The sequence below is a fragment of the Penicillium vulpinum genome (genome assembly GCF_028829585.1).
Source record: "Penicillium vulpinum strain IBT 29486 chromosome Unknown utg000003l_segment0_segment0, whole genome shotgun sequence".
Taxonomy (NCBI): domain Eukaryota; kingdom Fungi; phylum Ascomycota; class Eurotiomycetes; order Eurotiales; family Aspergillaceae; genus Penicillium; species Penicillium vulpinum.
The window spans coordinates 3,536,689-3,553,756 of record NW_026643243.1 but is presented as its reverse complement, the minus strand read 5'-3'; the positions used below and the strand labels follow the sequence as shown (position 1 = coordinate 3,553,756).

The window sequence follows — 17,068 nt, the reverse complement described above, 5'->3', positions numbered from 1 at the left end:
ATATCTTCCCTAACTATCTCGAGTGTTGAGAAAATTCATACAACATTGCACGGTACCTAAGTACCCTTGGTATGGGCAAGTAATACAAAAGATACTTAGGTTCGAGATCTGGTGTTTACTGCGGCGCACCAACTTCTATTTAACTTTAATAATTCTGGTATGGTTGTTGAGCGCTTGGCACCGCTATTGGATTTCCACTTTCAGAAAACAGCCTAGATCTGCCATGGGCATTGTTTGTCATGTGGATATTTCTTGTTCCTCTCCAGATTTCCTCGTCCTCCGCACTATGCTCCTCAAGATACGTAGCTGGTGGCCAGCGTAGAGACACTAGACACTTGAGTCCATCGACTCGAGGCTTTACGAGTCAGTCAGACAGTATCCTTTTAGGTATCCAAGGACTTTTCTTTCCGTTAACTCATAAGCAGTATGAACGTCAAGTTCAATGTACAGCAAAATGATGTAACCAAGATTAAATACTCCGTACAAATGCACGTATTGAGAACGAATGTTAAACAGGCACTGCACGACTCCTCTCATCTGGAGTTTTGACAGTATGAAGTTGTTGAAAATCCTAGTTTATTCTTAGTGATTAACTATGGAATTGAGCTGGTTTTAACGCTATGCGCCGGTACTGCAGAGAGGGACTTTGGCACGCCTATATGTTAAAGCTGGCGATTAGTTAACTTCAGGTTCTACCTACACATTATTAAGAAGAATAAATGCAGTATAATCTGCATATAAGCGCTATACTAAGCATGTTTACTCCGTACTCCGTATAGCTTGAAACATCGCTGCACGCCAACGCGAAAAACCACAGCCTCCGGCCTATCACACTAAAGACAGTACCCACTATGAACTCGCAAACCAGTAATCTTCTAAACCCTTCAAATTACTCTGTACGCGCCCGTGATAACGCACCGCAGATTCTATGCACATTTTTGGCAATAAGTTTCAGTTACGCGCCCATTAAATTATGCAAAGGCGCTCTGGCTGGGGGCTAAATAGCGATCGCATTTCGTACTCTGTAGAACCGCCTGCCACTTCCTCGCAATAATTTGTGAATAATACCTCCCAAATCTTCCCACTATACTGTAGAGCCGTTCTTCGGGATGGCTTTCTATACTATGAAATTTATATTTTGTTGGCTGCTTGTCATCGCAGTCATAGTGCATGCAGATGGTATTCCTTGGACAATGCCATGGTCTGATCAAAGTTATGGTCCAGATGGTCCGTGGCACGCCGTGTCAGTTGAATTGGGGTCGAACAAGCAGCCGATTAACCTCTACCCCGGCGACCGATGGGCTAGTACCATTCTTATCGACACCGTCTGCTCAGACGACACAACTACTTGTTATGCAAGACGAGCTGGTCTCTTCAACATCGACGCATCAACCTCCGCCGTTACTTTGAACACACAGACCGACCCGACCCAGATGAACTGGCTTTCCGATCAGAGCAGTGCAGGTGTGAATAAATGGGGTGGTACTGGATATGTCAAAGAAGGGGTTCTCGCCGACACGCTCACGCTACAAAATGGGCATAAGGTGCCAAACGTCTCTATGGCGTCTATTTACGATGCCTACCAAGAATATCCGAATGGAAAACGATACCCTGTCTCTGTGGGGGTCTTGTCGCTGGGAGCCCCGAAGGCTAGCCACGTAGTGGATGGGAACAAATTCAATTTGCTATCTGCCTGGGAGCACTGGAATGATTCTTCGTCTGATCGCATTCCCTCATACTCATGGGGGATGCACATTGGGTCTGTGGAACCGGAAATTCCAGGCTCGCTGATGCTTGGAGGGTATGATCAAAACCGAGTGCTGGATCAAGTAAGCTCTCAACAGGTTGATAATACGAGACACCTCGGAAATCTTAGGATTTATCTCAAAGACATCGGGATAGGAGTTGCGACTGGGGACTCACCATTTGGCTTTGAGAATAAATCTGGGCTGTTCACGTGGGAAAACAGCACCATCATCAGGGGCAAACAAGTCGAAATCGATCCTACACTTCCATACCTCTACCTTCCTAAGGATGCGTGTGATACAATGACAGCCGACCTCCCGGTCACTTTTAACGAAGATCTGGGTCTATATTTCTGGAACACAGATGACGAAAGTTACGAGAAAATAACATCCTCCCCGGCATATATGTCCTTCACATTTGAGAAGAATGCGGGAAACACTCAGAATATAACGATAAAAGTTCCTTTTCAACTTTTGAAGCTCACGCTCCAAAAGCCGTTAGTGGAACAAAACACAACATACTTCCCATGCTACCCCTCCGACTCCTTCGTCCTCGGCAGAGCTTTCCTCCAAGCAGCCTTCATTGGCACAAACTGGCAAGAAGGTATTGGGAGTGGATACTGGTTTTTGGCACAAGCACCTGGGCCGGCAATCGGATCAAGTGCTCAACAGAGCATTGAGATTAGTGACACCTCAATCACGGCTTCAGCCAATTCATGGGAAGACAGCTGGAATGGGTATTGGGTACCTCTTTCATCGAAGAGCTCCAACCCAGGTCTCTCAACCGGGGCAAAGGACGGCACTGGGAACTCCAACTCAAGCCTCTCAACTGAGGCAAAGGCTGACACTAGCAACTCCAGCCCAGGTCTCTCAACCGGGGCAAAGGTTGGCATTGGCATTGGATGTGCTGCTGGTGGCTTGGTATTGATTGTGATCCTTTGGGTAATCATCTCTCATCGAAAGCGAACAACGAATTCGCATCCAAAGACTATAGATGAATATATCGCTACACCAAGCTCTGCCGAACAGGATAAGCCACCTCAAATGACTGAGCTATATGGTCATTATCTAAGTGAGCTGCGGTCAGACAAGAAAATCCAGGAGGTACCGGGGTCTACTGCAAGACATCACGAACTTCCGTAATGATTTGGGATACAATGCCGTTGGGTGGCCTAAGGCCACTTATAAGGCAGGACCTAGATGTCCCTCTCTTCTGCTTTCTCTTTCTCTTGGTGCATCTGCTGTTTTGATAGTGGATGCACATAGATTATTTCTCCTAGAGATCTTTTGTATAGTGCCATTCTCTAGAAAGCTCGCACTATAATGAAGAATGTACATAATTGAATTATAGAATTAACTATGAAGGAGTTACAATTTATATTTATTTCATCGCCCCCACCAGCAGCCCTGTCGATCAACTCCCTGTAGCGTGAGACCTAATTTTGCAAAGAACCATAAGGTCTCATTGAGTCTCGTGACAGGAAGTTCATCTTTCTGTAAAACAGGTCGTCTTAGTTCCCTCCGAAAGCGTTGCGAACAAAATTAGTAGAGACATTATCTTGTTCTATAGCAAGATATTCTCGCTCTGCCACTCTATTGTATGGATACATATGGCGCTATGGCTCAGTATAGTTTTATTTGTACTCTTTGAACAGAAGTAACATAGATGGAAAGCAGAGTGGTCCGTATAAGTCCTCTCGCTAGTAAAAAGATGGCAGTCAGCAAATGAGCTCAGCTTTTCACGTTTAGGGGAATTTCTGAACTTACCAAGTCACCAATTTCAAACCAATTTCGGCCCTGATCATCTTGGTGCTAAGTGTAGGATAAGAAGTTAGAACAGCAACAAGATTTGATCAGCAATTCTGGACTCACGAAGTTGCCATCGGTATACTGATTCGGATTGATGGGGTAGCCCAGCCATCTCCGATACAGATCTCCCGCAGTTTGTGTTGTAAACATGTACGATATACGATACAGTATGTGATCCAATCGGTGATCCCAGTTCCAGATACTATCAGTTCCGCCATTGATATTATCAGGTTCACCTGTATTCAAAATTCGTCCAAGCTCCTTCGATGTCCATTTACCGTCGACATAGAGAGGATGGGGCACGTGGACTGCTTTGAGCCCATGCCAGAGAGCAAGCGAGGGAGCTGTCATCTCAGAAACAAGGCCCATTCCGCGTTGGATTTGCACAACATGCATCTGATGTAGTAACCTCCTTGATATGCGCCCCATGGCCAAAGGTGATGCTCGCCGTGGAGCAGCTCTAGGAATTTCCCAAAGCATATCTTTGAATAGCCACTTCGTATCAACAGGGTCGAATATCGGTAGAAAGGTGATAAGATCGGCCTCTTCGCCAACACCCCATTCATACTTATCATCTTCTGGGAAAGCAACAGGAGGCTTAGGGCCTACTGGGGTTATCCGAGGGAAGCTTTTGGGCCCCCAAATACTCTTCCGGCCCTCCATTGCGGACTCAACCTTCTTGATGAAATTCTTCCAAATTCCATGTGTCCCTGGAATATAAAAGTAGGCGTTGCGCTCCCAAAGATACTTCCGTGGCTGTGCTTTTGCAAACTCGGCGGACTTTTCGAGAAAATGGTAGGAATGACCAGTGAATCTAGAATCCATTTCCAGTTGCCAGTAATAGTCAAAATCCTGAAACACCTGGGAAAAGACTTGAACCGGTTGCCAGTACTGATACTTCGGCCTGCGAGATTGTCAGGAAACCTGCAAAATTTCATGGCCGCGAAATTGAAAAGGTACTATACCGATGTTCCTCGATCTTAGGATACCACGAGTCCAACGTCGCGTCATTGAAAAGAACGACCATGTCCAGAAATTTGCGTGGGACACATCGAGATTTGACCTTCTCCATGACCTTGGCATCGTGTGTATATATGGGGATGCTCTCATCCTGGACATAACACAAGATGAAGACCTCATACTCGGCACCAGAGTGTAACGATAGCTCCATGACAAGAGACCGAACATTTTGTTTAAGATCCTCAGTCCATTCCATGTCATGCCACGCACGAAGGAGAATGGCGGATCTTGTTTTGTATCTCAAGCTATCTGGCGAAGAGGCTGGTCGATCGCGATAGGGGTTGCGTGCAGAAAAACGAGAGCGCACTGGCAGGGTGAGCTTGGCTGGGCGCGAATCGATCTCGCTTGGCGCATATCTTCCGACGTTCTTTTCAAAGCACTGTGACTGAAGTGACCCCCAGTTGGTCTTATTCCAATCGACTCTGGCATTATTCCCGTACCCGTACGCACCCAATCGAGAAGAGCGATCGGTACAGACATATCCGTCGACCCCCGTTGCCAGATACGACCCGAGCAAGGCTGAAGGGAAATCTATGACTTGTTAAAGACGTCTGAGGTTCCCGGTGAGCTAGAAATTACCTTTTTGGATACCTGGATAAACAGATATCATATCTTGGGCACTCGTGCGGCTGAGAGTCTTTCCTCGCGGACCTTCGCACGCGCGAAAGCTTCCTACAAATTCTTTGCGCCACTCGCCGCCGTTGTATTCCGGATAGGGGTCATAAATGATAGGGTTCGGGGGGTAATTATTATCACTTTGATGTGTTACTGTCAATGTCCCGCCACGGTAAAATCGGTCCTCCCTAGGATTGTGGATTAGCAAAGAACATAAAAAGGATATTCACAAACGACAATAGACTATATGGATGAAAATATGAAAAAAGAGATATAAAACTAGTCAACGACATACCGAACATCACGTAAGGTTCCAGGTCCATTCTGTTCATGGGCAAATGGCGCTTTATCATCTTGTGGCCTCACTTCCCGCGATATCTTACTGACTACATCTCCTGGGCGGATAACGATCGACCTAAAGAGCTCTGTATTATTAGCCTTGGAACTGGAAGAGACAGCAGATAGTCTTGCCTTTTATTTAGAGCGCTGTTGAGGACAAAGAATGATATTATAACAAAAAGTGCCAAATAACATCCCCGAGTGTAACGGCGAGAGGACTTTAGACGTGGTGAAACTCGAGATTGGGTCATTAAATGCATTGAAAGAAATTTTCAAAGAGAATAAATATAAAATGAGACAGGCTACTTTGCTGCACATGTATACAACTTTTGCATCAAAGCATTAAGGGGAATATGGTGGGGACTACGTGACGTATTCCCTGCTGAATATATTATTAGCTTCTAATTCTCTAGGATCTAGGAGACTTCTATCTATGTATAGTGCGTAGGTATATACATATGTACAAAGTAGGTATACTCTGTGGAGTAACGGGTCCATGTGCGACAGAGTGGGTCATGGTCCAATTGACGAAATAGGAAGTACCTACTTCCATACAATATTCATACAATATCCATACAAATGTCCTATGAGGGAACATGGGGGGGGGGGGGGGGGAAGAGGGTCGACATGATAAACTACTAGATGCAAAAATGGGCTTACCTTTTTCAGACTTGGAGTAAGCCGTGGAGGTCTAATAGTATTAGCTATAGGCATATATATTTACCTACAAAGGTACATGAAGGTATCATGGCAATTGCCTAGGTGGGAAAATCCTCTCTTAGTACGTTTCAGACACCTCTAATGGGAAGCAAACATGAAATTAAATTATGGGCGTTCTTTGGCTTCGACCTTAGCCTGGTAACTAAGTTCAAGTTAGCTGATAGTCGTTTCGTCAATAATAAAGCCTCAATTTGTTCCCACTCCTTCAATCATTCGTCTCCGTCCTACAATTAGCCTCGCCTCAAGTAAAACCAGCATATGTCTACTGGGGGAAAAACAGTTAGCCCATCTCTTACGCTCAAATATGAAAAAAAAATTGTTCTCTTTTAAAGGGGCCTTGCCCTTCAGATCGCCTTTTTGAGTATGAGTATCGCAGTTTTTGCCGACTAATGCTAAAGGAAATGAGTCAGAATTCCAGTACTAAGGTTGCTGATATGTAAAGTATAGAGCACTCCAGGATAGACTAATGAGAGGGCTGTGGGAGCCAACATTGAACGCAACGATCCATGGACATTATAGAAATTTTTTTCGTATCCTTCCAATTTTAACTAAAGTCAACCTTAGAAATGTGTCTGATCATTCATCGTTCAAAACAGAGAAACAGAGCGGGCAATAACGTTGGTCTTCTGATTACCCATGGCACTGGGCTGGATGAACAAAGGCACCGGTATGCCCAGATGCTTTGTAGGCGGTCCCGCGACGGAGTCTCCCCCCGGTCTGAACCCTCGTGAATTTGACATACCTGTAAATTCATTCAAATGTTGTATATATGGGTGTTACAGTATAAAAATTGGCTTAAATGCAATTTCCCATCAGCACACACCCTGCAAAAGGCAGAAATTTGAGAATTGTCACCGTCAGTAGTGAATTTGCCGATGCCAAGATGGAGGATCAAATATGACACGTGAGCTACGGCGGGGCACACGGCGTTGAGTGCAGAAACCCCCGATGGGGGAAAGACCAGTTCCGCACATTGGAGTTTGATATCAGTTGATCTGGGGAAATCGGCCACTGTGTTCTTTGTATAAATCTTACAATTTTATCCTTTATCTGAAATTGAAGTTACCCGTCTTCTTCACCCCTAATACTCCTCCCGAATTCTCGAGCGACCAACCCCCCCACTATGGTTGCGCAATCGCTGGCCTCGCTATTGCAGCGGGCGTCGATCGATGACCACGAGGAAGTCCTCCAGTCATGCAATGCAGTCCTCACCAAATCCAAATCCGATTTGCAAGCGCAACACATGAAAGTCGTTGCTCTATTGAAACTCGACCGTTACGAAGAAGCTCTCAAGACATTCCAGGCCGCGGGCGATGCGCTGAAGCAGAGTGCAGGCCTGGAATACGCCTATGCATCATACAAGTGCGGGAAGCTTGAAGAAGCTACGGAAGCTTTGACTCGGGTAGCTTCTGGGCGCGGTGCTAATCACCTTGAGGCCCAAGTGGTATGGTGTCCCATCTGTCCTTGTACTGATTGAGGACCAATGTTGATTTTGTCTTGTCACAACAGCGCTATCGTGCTGAGAACTTCCGACGCGCAGCCGAGCTTTATGAACAACTCTCGAAAGATACGGAATCTTCAGGTCACGAGATCAACGACCTGAACATTAATTCGTGGGCTACCGATGCCCAGCTTCAATGGAAAGGGGAGACGGAATTCGTGCGCCACGACCGGTTGTCGAGGGAGGATTTGGAATCATTCGAAACAACTTACAACGCAGCTTGCTTGAACATTGCAAAGGGAGCATTTAAGCAGAGCGAAATCTTGCTCAACCGAGCTCAAAGTCAGCATGCCGTCCTGCTCGAGATTCGGACCCAGACTGACAGTTTGCATAGATATCTGCCGGACATCAGAGGACCTCTCACCCGAAGACAAGACAGCAGAGCTGTTGCCAATTGCAGTGCAACAACTCTATGTCTTGATTCAACTTGGCAAGTTAGAAGAGGCCGAGGCAGTCCTCAAAGATATCTCTGTGGAAAAGTACGTTGCAATCATACCAGTTCAAAGCCTATTACTTACATATTTTCCTAGCATCACCGAGTTATCGACTAAAAAGATTGCCCGCAACAACATCGTTCTCGCACGTCCAACTGCTGTCAACCCCTACATCCTATACAAGGCCCTTCACTCCACTCCAGATGCTATCAATAACGATCGGCTATTCGAATTCCAGGATCGTGATCTGATCGGCAACTCGCACGCTGCAGACCTTCTTGTCCAAAAGTATGATGGCATAATCCGGTCCACAGCTAAGGCACAGTTAAAATGTCCAAGCCCATCCACCGACGCTATCCCCAACCTTCTCTCTGTATACAACGCCGCAGCACACGCTCAAGGCGAAACCGGCACTAAAGCCATTCACAAGATCGCCCCATTGCTGGAGCGACGACTTACAGACCTCGGCCTTCTTCTGACAGTGGTACAGCTCTATGTCAGTAGCGGCAATACCGCCTCTGCTATCGCAGCCATGGAGCGAACTCTCCACAGCCTCGAGGGATCAAACGAGTCCGTCCGCTTCAACCCAGGCCTCCTCAGCGTCCTCGTTTCCCTGTACCAGCTCGAAGGCCGTACAGTCCAGATCCGTACCACCCTCGCACAAGCCGCCGCCTACTGGCGCACTCAATCCGAGCCCCCCGCGTCCCTCCTCCGCGCAGCCGCCGCCTCCCTCCTGCACTCCGAAGAACGCACCGATCTTGCCACAGCAGGTGATCTATTCCGTGCTCTGCACAAACAAGACCCCGAAGACCTTGTGGCCATCGCTGGCTATGTTGCCTCACAAGCAACCCTGGACTATGCGCAGATCGAGTCCGAACTAGACCGCCTGCCAGCAGTCAGCGACCTGATCGCCGACATCGATGTCTCAGCCCTGGAATCCGCTGGCATCGCTCCCTCCGCATCCTCGGTTGCTGCAGCCGCTGCAGCCTTCGCTAGTGCCCGCAAGCGCACGGCTGCTAGCGCCGAAGACCGTGCCAACAAGCGTGTGCGCAAGTCCCGTCTGCCCAAGGACTTCGATCCTGCCAAGAAGCCGGATCCCGAGCGCTGGCTGCCTGTGCGTGATCGCTCTTCTTACAGGCCCAAGGGCAGGAAGGGCAAGCAGCGTGCTGCGGCACTCACACAGGGTGGTCCTGTCAATGAGAAGGCGGAAGAGTCTCCCACTCAACAGCAGCAAAAGCCTGGCGGTGGCGGTGGTGGCTCTAATGCTAAGAAAAATAAGAAGAAGGGCAAGCGATAGTGTAATTTCAGACAGATAGATCATAGCTTGAATGCTACCTACGATACATTGAACTCAGGTATGCATCAGATATTTCATACTAAAGGGCCTCTCAAACCTTGAGACAGGCAGTAAAACAAATGCGCGGAAGCTGTTTGTAACCCCGAAGACTCCGATCATTCCTGTGACTGGATATGGATGTAGATAACTCCCATAGAACTAGCTCAAAGCAACTTCATTCCGAAAACCCCAGACAACTACCTCTCTTCCTCCTGCATACTTTCTTACCGCTGTTGAGAAATCAACCCTCAACCCAACGGGGTCCGAATAGTACCACACTGGCGGTTGTAGTGATCAAAGATCATAAGTAGCAACCGCAGATCCATGACAGCGTCCTCAGCAGTCGTCTTTGCCGCGGACCCCTCACCAACTAGATAAGAATGCAGAGCCATGAATTCACGCTCATACGCCTCGTCACAGGCACTAAAAGTCTCCGTCCGCTTCACACGAGAACGAGGAACAGCATTCTTAGTCTCGTGGGTGCGGTTTCCATTGACATGCTCCGTCGCCGTCGACTCATCCGCTTCCTCAACAACAACCCGCACATAGGTACCAGTACTGATCTTCTCACCAGGACGCGGGAAGTCATACTCGACGCTGAGAGTTTTGTGCGCGCCGTAGACGGTCAAATGAGCATCGCAGCGAGGTAGAGCATCAACACCAGCTTCATACAAAACCGTGAACGGATTACCGCCGTTCTCAGAGGAATTCGTATAGTGGAAAATGGCAGAGTAGAACGGATCCGTGATAGCGACGTTAGAAACAGCATCCGGGAACCCCAACGACTCACGCATCATCGACAGATCATGACAACCCAGCATACCGAGGTAGCGACAGAAAGCGATTCTGTCCGGAGTGAGGTCGTCTCGAGACCCAAAGACCTCTTCCAGCAGCGCGCGGAACTGCTCTGGGTTATTGCTGTTTTTCAATTGCGGCATGGTATCCTTTGAAACAATGTTGTTCATTGGGCCGGCGATGTGTCGGCAGCGCGCGTAGTACACGCGGCCTAGGGTGGCGAGCTCTTTCTTGAAGACCTCTGTGAAACAAGGCGCGTAGCGCCGCGCACATCCGACGAATACCTTTGGGCCGTCTGTTTCGTTGATACCGCCGAGAGAGCGGGAGGCTTTGCCTTTTCTGATTGCCTCGCGGATGCGGCGCAAACTTGAGATGCTCATTGTGAGGGGGACTTCAACCATTACATCTTTGCCGGCTTCGAGGGCTGCCACGGTGTATTGCTCGTGGTACTCCATTGGGAGGAGGTTGAGGATGACGTCCACTTCTTTATGGAGCAGGACATCTTCGACGACGGTTGTGCTTTGTGTTATGTTGAAGCTGACTTGGCATTTTTTTGCGATTTCAGCGTTGGTGTCGTAGATGGATGTGAGGGTGTAGTGTGTTTTGAGGGAACGGAGGACCGGGAGGTAGGTGGCTTGCACGGCGTCCGTGGCACCTAGGATCCCTAGGCGGAGGACAGGGGTGGGCATGTTGCCGGAGGAGTGGGAAGCAGCAGATCAGATGGGTACAGATGGAGGGAAGTTCAGAGATTATGGTGGGTTTCTGTAGATCCTCGGAGCCGAACGACTGAGAAGATGAAGGATATCTCAGGTAGCTCAGGGAATATGGGGTATTTGATTGTTAAAATGAAAATGAATAAGGTACGAAAATTAGAGTAAGAGCGATGCCTCGTTGACGCCGAACTTGGACTGATAAAACAGAAGAAATAAGGCAGCGTCTCTGGGAGCTGTGTGCCATTTCAATCGATGCCAACTTGGTGACATCATCTAGGTAGAGTCACATTTCATGGTTCTGAGGTTTACCCCGGATTCGATCCAGATCTGACTTAATTATAGATAGTCGCATACATATTACCTGTCATATATAAATATATATGGACCATGTGTACAACAGTTATTGGTTGTAAATGAAAGGCATAGCAAATAGTGAAAAAAGAAACTGTAGACTCATCTGCTTAGAACAGACTTCTGAGTTATCAGGACTGTAAAACTGCTTGGATCTTTTTGCGAATGTTTCATAGATCTAACAAGAATAAGAAATCTCCGGCTTCCAAGCTTCTAGAAAGGCGGAGATGTGGGCCGCAGTAACCAGTTCAGTTCTGGCTTATTAGAGTGAAAGACAGCTGAATTCCCATTGGACTATATTTATATTCAAGCCAAAATGAAAGCCTAATGTTTAAAGCAATACGAACTTCTTCTGTTTTCTAAAAAAAAACGCTTCGACCTATCTTCAGTGGTGTCACACGCCGCCCCCGCGTCGCCTGTTGCAGTGGGATAACTTCTGAACGTGTTGTTAGCGAATGCCTCACGCGGCCCAACCCCAGCTGCCATTTTCTGGCGGGGCTGTCTAGGTGGGTCGAAACACCTATAAGGGCCTATTTTCTTAGAGACATTGCCCGGGCTCGAACACGCAAGCTCGCTTTTCTTTGCAACCAGTCGGGTACTCACTAATGTAGTACTACCAGGACCATCACTGTTGAGCCAACAGGGCTTGAAGATTAATATCTCTTTTGAGGTGGTCATTATAACTGATCTTTTTTTTACTATTTCTAGTGATCTGATTGGCTGAATCCTAACCCAATAAGGTAATTATGAAGCTATTCAGAGCCCTGTGATCCACTTTTTTTTTTAATATGCCTTTTGAAAGGCATAAATAAAAAACAAATTTCCAAACTCTCTATACATTGCTTGTCTGCCAGGCTAAGTCGAAGTGCGTGCGTTCACGACCAATGCCTCGCCATACAAACCCACATCATAGCCATTTTCTTCCAAGTATGCCTTGAACTTGGCATCCTCCGTCTCCAGCTCACGAGACATATCCGGAATGAGGAACCAGGAAACCAGACCACCTACCACGGTGAAGCCCGCACCAATCAGGAAAATCGCTTGCTGGCCTTTGGCGGTGGTCTCGAAGGAGTTCTGGATTGGGGTGAAGACTTCTGTTCCGATAGATGCTCCGGCTTTGCCAACTGCGGCTGCAAATCCGAGGAAATGACCACGCAGAGGAGTTGGGAATGACTCCGACGCACAGAGGAATGTCGAGACTCCAGGGCCCATCTCTCCGAGAGCTTGGAAAATGCCGTACATGACAACAAAAAGGGGGAAAACACTCTGAATAGGGTGGAGCGCAGCACCCAGAATGAATCCCCAGATAGCCCAAATCATGAAACCTAGGGTCATGGTCTGTTTGCGGCCGATCTTATCCATCAGGATACCGCCAAGCAAGCAACCCGGAAGATAGAAACAGTTGATAACGGTCTGGAAAATTTGTTGTCAGTTTTTAACCAGCTAAAACATGATAGAATGGTGACATACTCCGTATCCAATATTCTGAACTGTGGTGTTGTTGGGATTCAGCTGCTCAATGATGGTAGATGAGAACAGGCCAAATGGATATGTGACAAAGTCGTAGCAGAACCAAGCCAGGGCTATAAATGTCAACGTTAGCCAAAGCCACTGCATAATTTAACCAAATCGGAAACTCACAAGTTCCAAGCATGGGTTTCCAGTAGCGACGTAGTACCAATCCGTAGGGATACTGCGACTTGATAGCATGCTTTTTGTATTGAGTAGAGTTGACCATTCGAACGCGGAAGAAACAAATTGCTAGTGGCAACTGGTCCTAGAGTTAGAATCGAACAATTCTTAGCTTCATTGGGTAAGAGACATACCACAATGCCCAGGCCGAATGTAACCCGCCAGACTCCTTCAGAGTTTCGTTGGCCGTAACACGCGAGAACAATAAGAGCAACCAAGCCAGCTGCAACGAATCCCTATCATGGAATTAGCAAGATCTCCGTCGATTACGTGCTGTTACTCACCAGATCGATAGCAAAATCGGTGGTGAGTGCGACCAAGAAACCACGTCGCTTCCGGAGTTTGGCTGTCTCATCGGCAGCCTCAGTGGCACTGGTAGCGCAAACGGGATATTCTCCTCCAGCGCCAACTCCTGCAATACCTCGCGCGACAATCATCATCCAAAACATTCTGATTGCGGTGTTAGTGACGGGTTTGATTAATCTCTTTTGTGGTGCTTGAGTAATACCCTAGTTGCGATTTTCCATGAGAGGCAGTCGCCAACACCACTCCGAGAATAAGGAATGCCGTCGCGGCAATGATACCAGTCCGACGACCCATGCGATCAATCAAGACACCAAAGAAAATCATGCCAAAGATCTCACCGATGAGATATGAGTTTGACAGGCGTCCCTTTATGGTTGAAGACATTCCATCCTTGTAACTGGTCCGATCAATAAACTTGGCCGGAATTTTTCGGAAACAGGGCTACTCACAGGACAGAAAACAGAGGCTCCATATAGCCAACTATCATTTGGTTAGTATATGGGAGAGACAAAAAGAAAAGACCTTTAGAAATACAGATCACACGTACTGATTTGAGCGTTGTATCCATCACTGAACAAGGCCAACCCAGAAACCACTACATTGAGCACGCCGGAGCGTTTCTTCTCGGGTTCCCGTTGCTCAATATCCCATTCAGGTTGCGCAACCTGCTCTTTGGGATCTTCCATCTTCATGGCAGAGTCACTGGGAGATGCAGCCATCTTGAGAATACTGAAATGTCAATGAGAAATTTACCAATGGGCATCAATTCATATCTATACAAGTCATCTCTATGGCTCTAACAATCTGATACTCCAAAAAGAGACCAATGAAAGCTTTGGATAGAGACACGATATACTCGGTGGGAAGTGCGACAGAATCGTGTTGTATAACTTGTGGCTACATACATACTAAGGAGGGGTCCAAGCTCCCCGGGGCCGCCTGCCAATGTGTGCCAATGCCTGCCAATGCCTGCCAATGCATTGTTTTTGATTATGTTATACATGGAAGAAATAGAGCTCCATAGTTTCGGCAGTTCCATGGTTCCATTTGATAACTTCCTCACAGATATTTCTTGGCAAACCCCACATAGTCCTCCTTAGTCATCCCTAGTTTCCTTTAGTTTCCTTAGTTTCCTTAGTTTCCTGAAGTTCAGTACGACATACTTGATCGTCAAACCTATCGGAGTTTATCCTTCCGCCATGTGCGTGAACCATCGTCTCCCAACGTCGTTGGTACTCTCACATTGGGCATTATGTGAAAATCAAGCCTATTGGCATTTATCCTTTACTCATGTGCTTAAGAATTTTTAAATGGAGGGTCCATATTTTTGTCTCGTGCAAAAAGCAGCCATCTCGGTGCGAAGTGCGATATATTCGGACTTGCGTTGCGGCGACCTACTTCTCAGTCGATCTACAAAATGCGAGCACTTGAGCCCCCCCCCCCCCCCCCCCCCCCCCCCCCAATGTTTCAGTTTCACAATCGCCTTCATCTCTGTGTTTCTATCTGAATCTACCGATCTAAAAAAAAATGAATAATTTCCATTACTCGCTCTCTGCTGAGCAGCTGCAGAGTTTCCAGGAAGGTGGATACCTGCTTGTTCGTGGCTTTTTCACTTCGAAGGAATCGGAGCAGTTGCGCGAATGGGCGCAGGAGGTCCACGATCTTCCATGCGCCCCTGACGTGCCCTGGATGCCCTACCAAGAGGTGAACTCAGAAGGCAAGCGCGTGCTGTGCCGCACGGAAAACTTTGCCAACTCGCATACCGGATTCGATAGTTTCCTCCGAGGGCAGCGTGCAACGAGTATTCTCCAGCAGCTCGCAGGAGAGGAGATGCTTCTCTTCAAAGAAAAGATTAACTACAAGTTGGCAGGAAGTGGTAAGTAATGTCCACGTTATAGTACTGACTTGATCGCTCATCCGTCTGGTAGGTGGTTTCGAACCTCATATCGATGCCAATGCCTACACCCATGTTAAAAACATCAAGCACTTGACCATTCTTGCGGCAGTCGATGAAATGAATGCAGTCAATGGAGGTCTGGAAGTTGTCCACGGCAGCCACCGCGTGGATATTCCCCTCGGCAGCGATCGCTGCATTGCGTCCGATTGGGTCAAAAACAATGAATGGACACCAGTTGATCTTGAGTCAGGTATGCAAATTAAAATCACCCTCAGGATTTTCATCGCGGTGGTATTAATAAGAGTAGGTGATATCTTGATCTTCGGCTCGTACCTGGCCCATCGCAGCGGCGCCAATGTTAGCTCTAAGGACCGCCGTGCGATCTATGCTACATATAACTGTGCCGCCGAAGGTGATCTGCACGACCAGTACTATTCCGATCGTCAAAAGCTCTGGCCTGCAACCCACATACGGGAGAGCGGACAGTCATATGAAGAAGGCCGTATGCGCTATGCCTTTGGATCCCCTATGTTAACTGTGGACTCTACGGCCATCCCGGTCTGATCTGTACAGGCAAGTCGCACCGTGGCAAGTGAAAAGTCAATCCCATGGGATAAGAAAAAAAAGATGTAACAATTAGATCGATTAGTCAAAACAAAATAATTAGAATGTATCTATTGAAATAAATTGGTCTGGTCCAGGTTGCAACGTCGTGTGGGCCACCGGCATGATGACCGAACATTTAGTATAGGGCACGTGCGAACTACCCTCTACGCCGGAGATATAACGGAACAACTGGAGTATATAAATAAGTCTCTTTCTCCTCTCTTGTCCATCAAGATTTTTTTTTTCTCTCCAACGTTTCTCCTATCTGATTAAATTACATTATGAATCAGCAGTCACCCCAAGAAAGAGCCGAGGCCTTGATCGGCGCTCTAGAAAAGTACGGCCAAGGCGACTACATCGGGGAGTCTATTAGTCAGTTAGAACACTGTCTACAGGCAGCTCACCAGGCCCATAAAGCAGGTATGTATTGTTCTTATGATTTCTCATACTCACTAACATTCGTCCAGATGCTCGTGATGAGTTAGTAATTGCAGCTTTATTGCATGACATTGGTCAAATCATTCCGCTGGAATCCACGAAGGAGGCTCGCATGAATCTTCGCGAAAGCAACGAAAATGTCGGCCGGATCGGTCACGAAGCCATCGGGGCATCATATCTTCAGTCTCTTGGATTCAGCGACACAGTGTGTCGCTTAGTAAATAGTCATGTCGCTGCGAAGCGGTATGTGATCTTGCCTGTCTTTTGTGAGCCCAGACTCATCTTTTAGGTACCTTACTGCTGTTAACCAAGGATATTACGATTCTCTATCATCTGCCTCGCAAAAATCACTAGCATTCCAAGGCGGCCCCTTCCGAGATGCGGACCTTAAAGACTTTGAGGAAGATCCGCTTCGAGATGAGATGGTTTCACTTCGACTGTGGGATGATGCTGCAAAATTGGAGGGAGTTGAGGCTATCACACCCCGAGCTGGGGTATATCTGGATATGATCATCGCACATTTGCTTCGTGAAAACTGAGGGAGCCATGGTTTATTTGTGAAGTTCATCCTTGGATGCATTTTACATGTTCAGTTTTAGGAGGAAACACATATTCTTTTCCAAGTCCATGGATCCATATTTCATTGAGTACCTAGGTCACTGTAACATCTTTCTATCTTTCCGCTTTTACGAGGGCGCTTAGAGTCAGGGTGAGTAAATTTTAGTCCGGGCTCAGACTCAGTGATTGTGAT

General features: G+C 47.3%; 7 protein-coding genes across 7 annotated transcripts; 4 read left to right on the top strand and 3 right to left on the bottom strand.

The window, feature by feature from the left end:
* Positions 1–1,193: 1,193 nt before the first annotated feature.
* On the top strand, positions 1,194–2,888 carry N7479_006389 (uncharacterized protein; the record flags this gene model as incomplete). The annotated part of the gene is made up of 1 exon (XM_057254083.1): positions 1,194–2,888. The coding sequence occupies one exon, from the start codon at positions 1,194–1,196 to the stop codon at positions 2,886–2,888; it is 1,695 nt and encodes a 564-aa protein (XP_057107945.1).
* Positions 2,889–3,379: 491 nt separating this feature from the next.
* N7479_006388 (DUF3405 domain-containing protein) lies at positions 3,380–5,603 on the bottom strand (the record flags this gene model as incomplete). The annotated part of the gene is made up of 6 exons (XM_057254082.1): positions 3,380–3,445; positions 3,513–3,557; positions 3,618–4,458; positions 4,520–5,105; positions 5,154–5,377; positions 5,485–5,603. Coding segments are annotated over 6 exons (1,881 nt in total), but the record flags the coding sequence as incomplete, so codon positions are not given.
* Positions 5,604–7,371: 1,768 nt separating this feature from the next.
* Positions 7,372–9,480, top strand: N7479_006387 (signal recognition particle subunit SRP72; the record flags this gene model as incomplete). The annotated part of the gene is given in 4 exon segments (XM_057254081.1): positions 7,372–7,692; positions 7,758–8,073; positions 8,084–8,228; positions 8,280–9,480. The coding sequence occupies 4 exon segments, from the start codon at positions 7,372–7,374 to the stop codon at positions 9,478–9,480; spliced, it is 1,983 nt and encodes a 660-aa protein (XP_057107943.1).
* A 287-nt stretch (positions 9,481–9,767) lies between these two features.
* N7479_006386 (Gfo/Idh/MocA family protein) lies at positions 9,768–11,003 on the bottom strand (the record flags this gene model as incomplete). The annotated part of the gene is made up of 1 exon (XM_057254080.1): positions 9,768–11,003. The coding sequence occupies one exon, from the start codon at positions 11,001–11,003 to the stop codon at positions 9,768–9,770; it is 1,236 nt and encodes a 411-aa protein (XP_057107942.1).
* Positions 11,004–12,233: 1,230 nt separating this feature from the next.
* On the bottom strand, positions 12,234–14,095 carry N7479_006385 (uncharacterized protein; the record flags this gene model as incomplete). Its single annotated transcript, XM_057254079.1, has 8 exons — positions 12,234–12,791; positions 12,849–12,961; positions 13,020–13,149; positions 13,205–13,306; positions 13,355–13,520; positions 13,579–13,773; positions 13,826–13,856; positions 13,924–14,095. 8 exons carry the CDS (start codon positions 14,093–14,095, stop codon positions 12,234–12,236), a joined length of 1,467 nt encoding a protein of 488 aa, XP_057107941.1.
* Positions 14,096–14,903: 808 nt separating this feature from the next.
* On the top strand, positions 14,904–15,837 carry N7479_006384 (phytanoyl-CoA dioxygenase family protein; the record flags this gene model as incomplete). The annotated part of the gene is made up of 2 exons (XM_057254078.1): positions 14,904–15,252; positions 15,305–15,837. 2 exons carry the CDS (start codon positions 14,904–14,906, stop codon positions 15,835–15,837), a joined length of 882 nt encoding a protein of 293 aa, XP_057107940.1.
* Positions 15,838–16,160: 323 nt separating this feature from the next.
* Positions 16,161–16,856, top strand: N7479_006383 (HD domain-containing protein; the record flags this gene model as incomplete). Its single annotated transcript, XM_057254077.1, has 3 exons — positions 16,161–16,299; positions 16,347–16,560; positions 16,607–16,856. The coding sequence occupies 3 exons, from the start codon at positions 16,161–16,163 to the stop codon at positions 16,854–16,856; spliced, it is 603 nt and encodes a 200-aa protein (XP_057107939.1).
* Between the last annotated feature and the right edge of the window lie 212 nt (positions 16,857–17,068).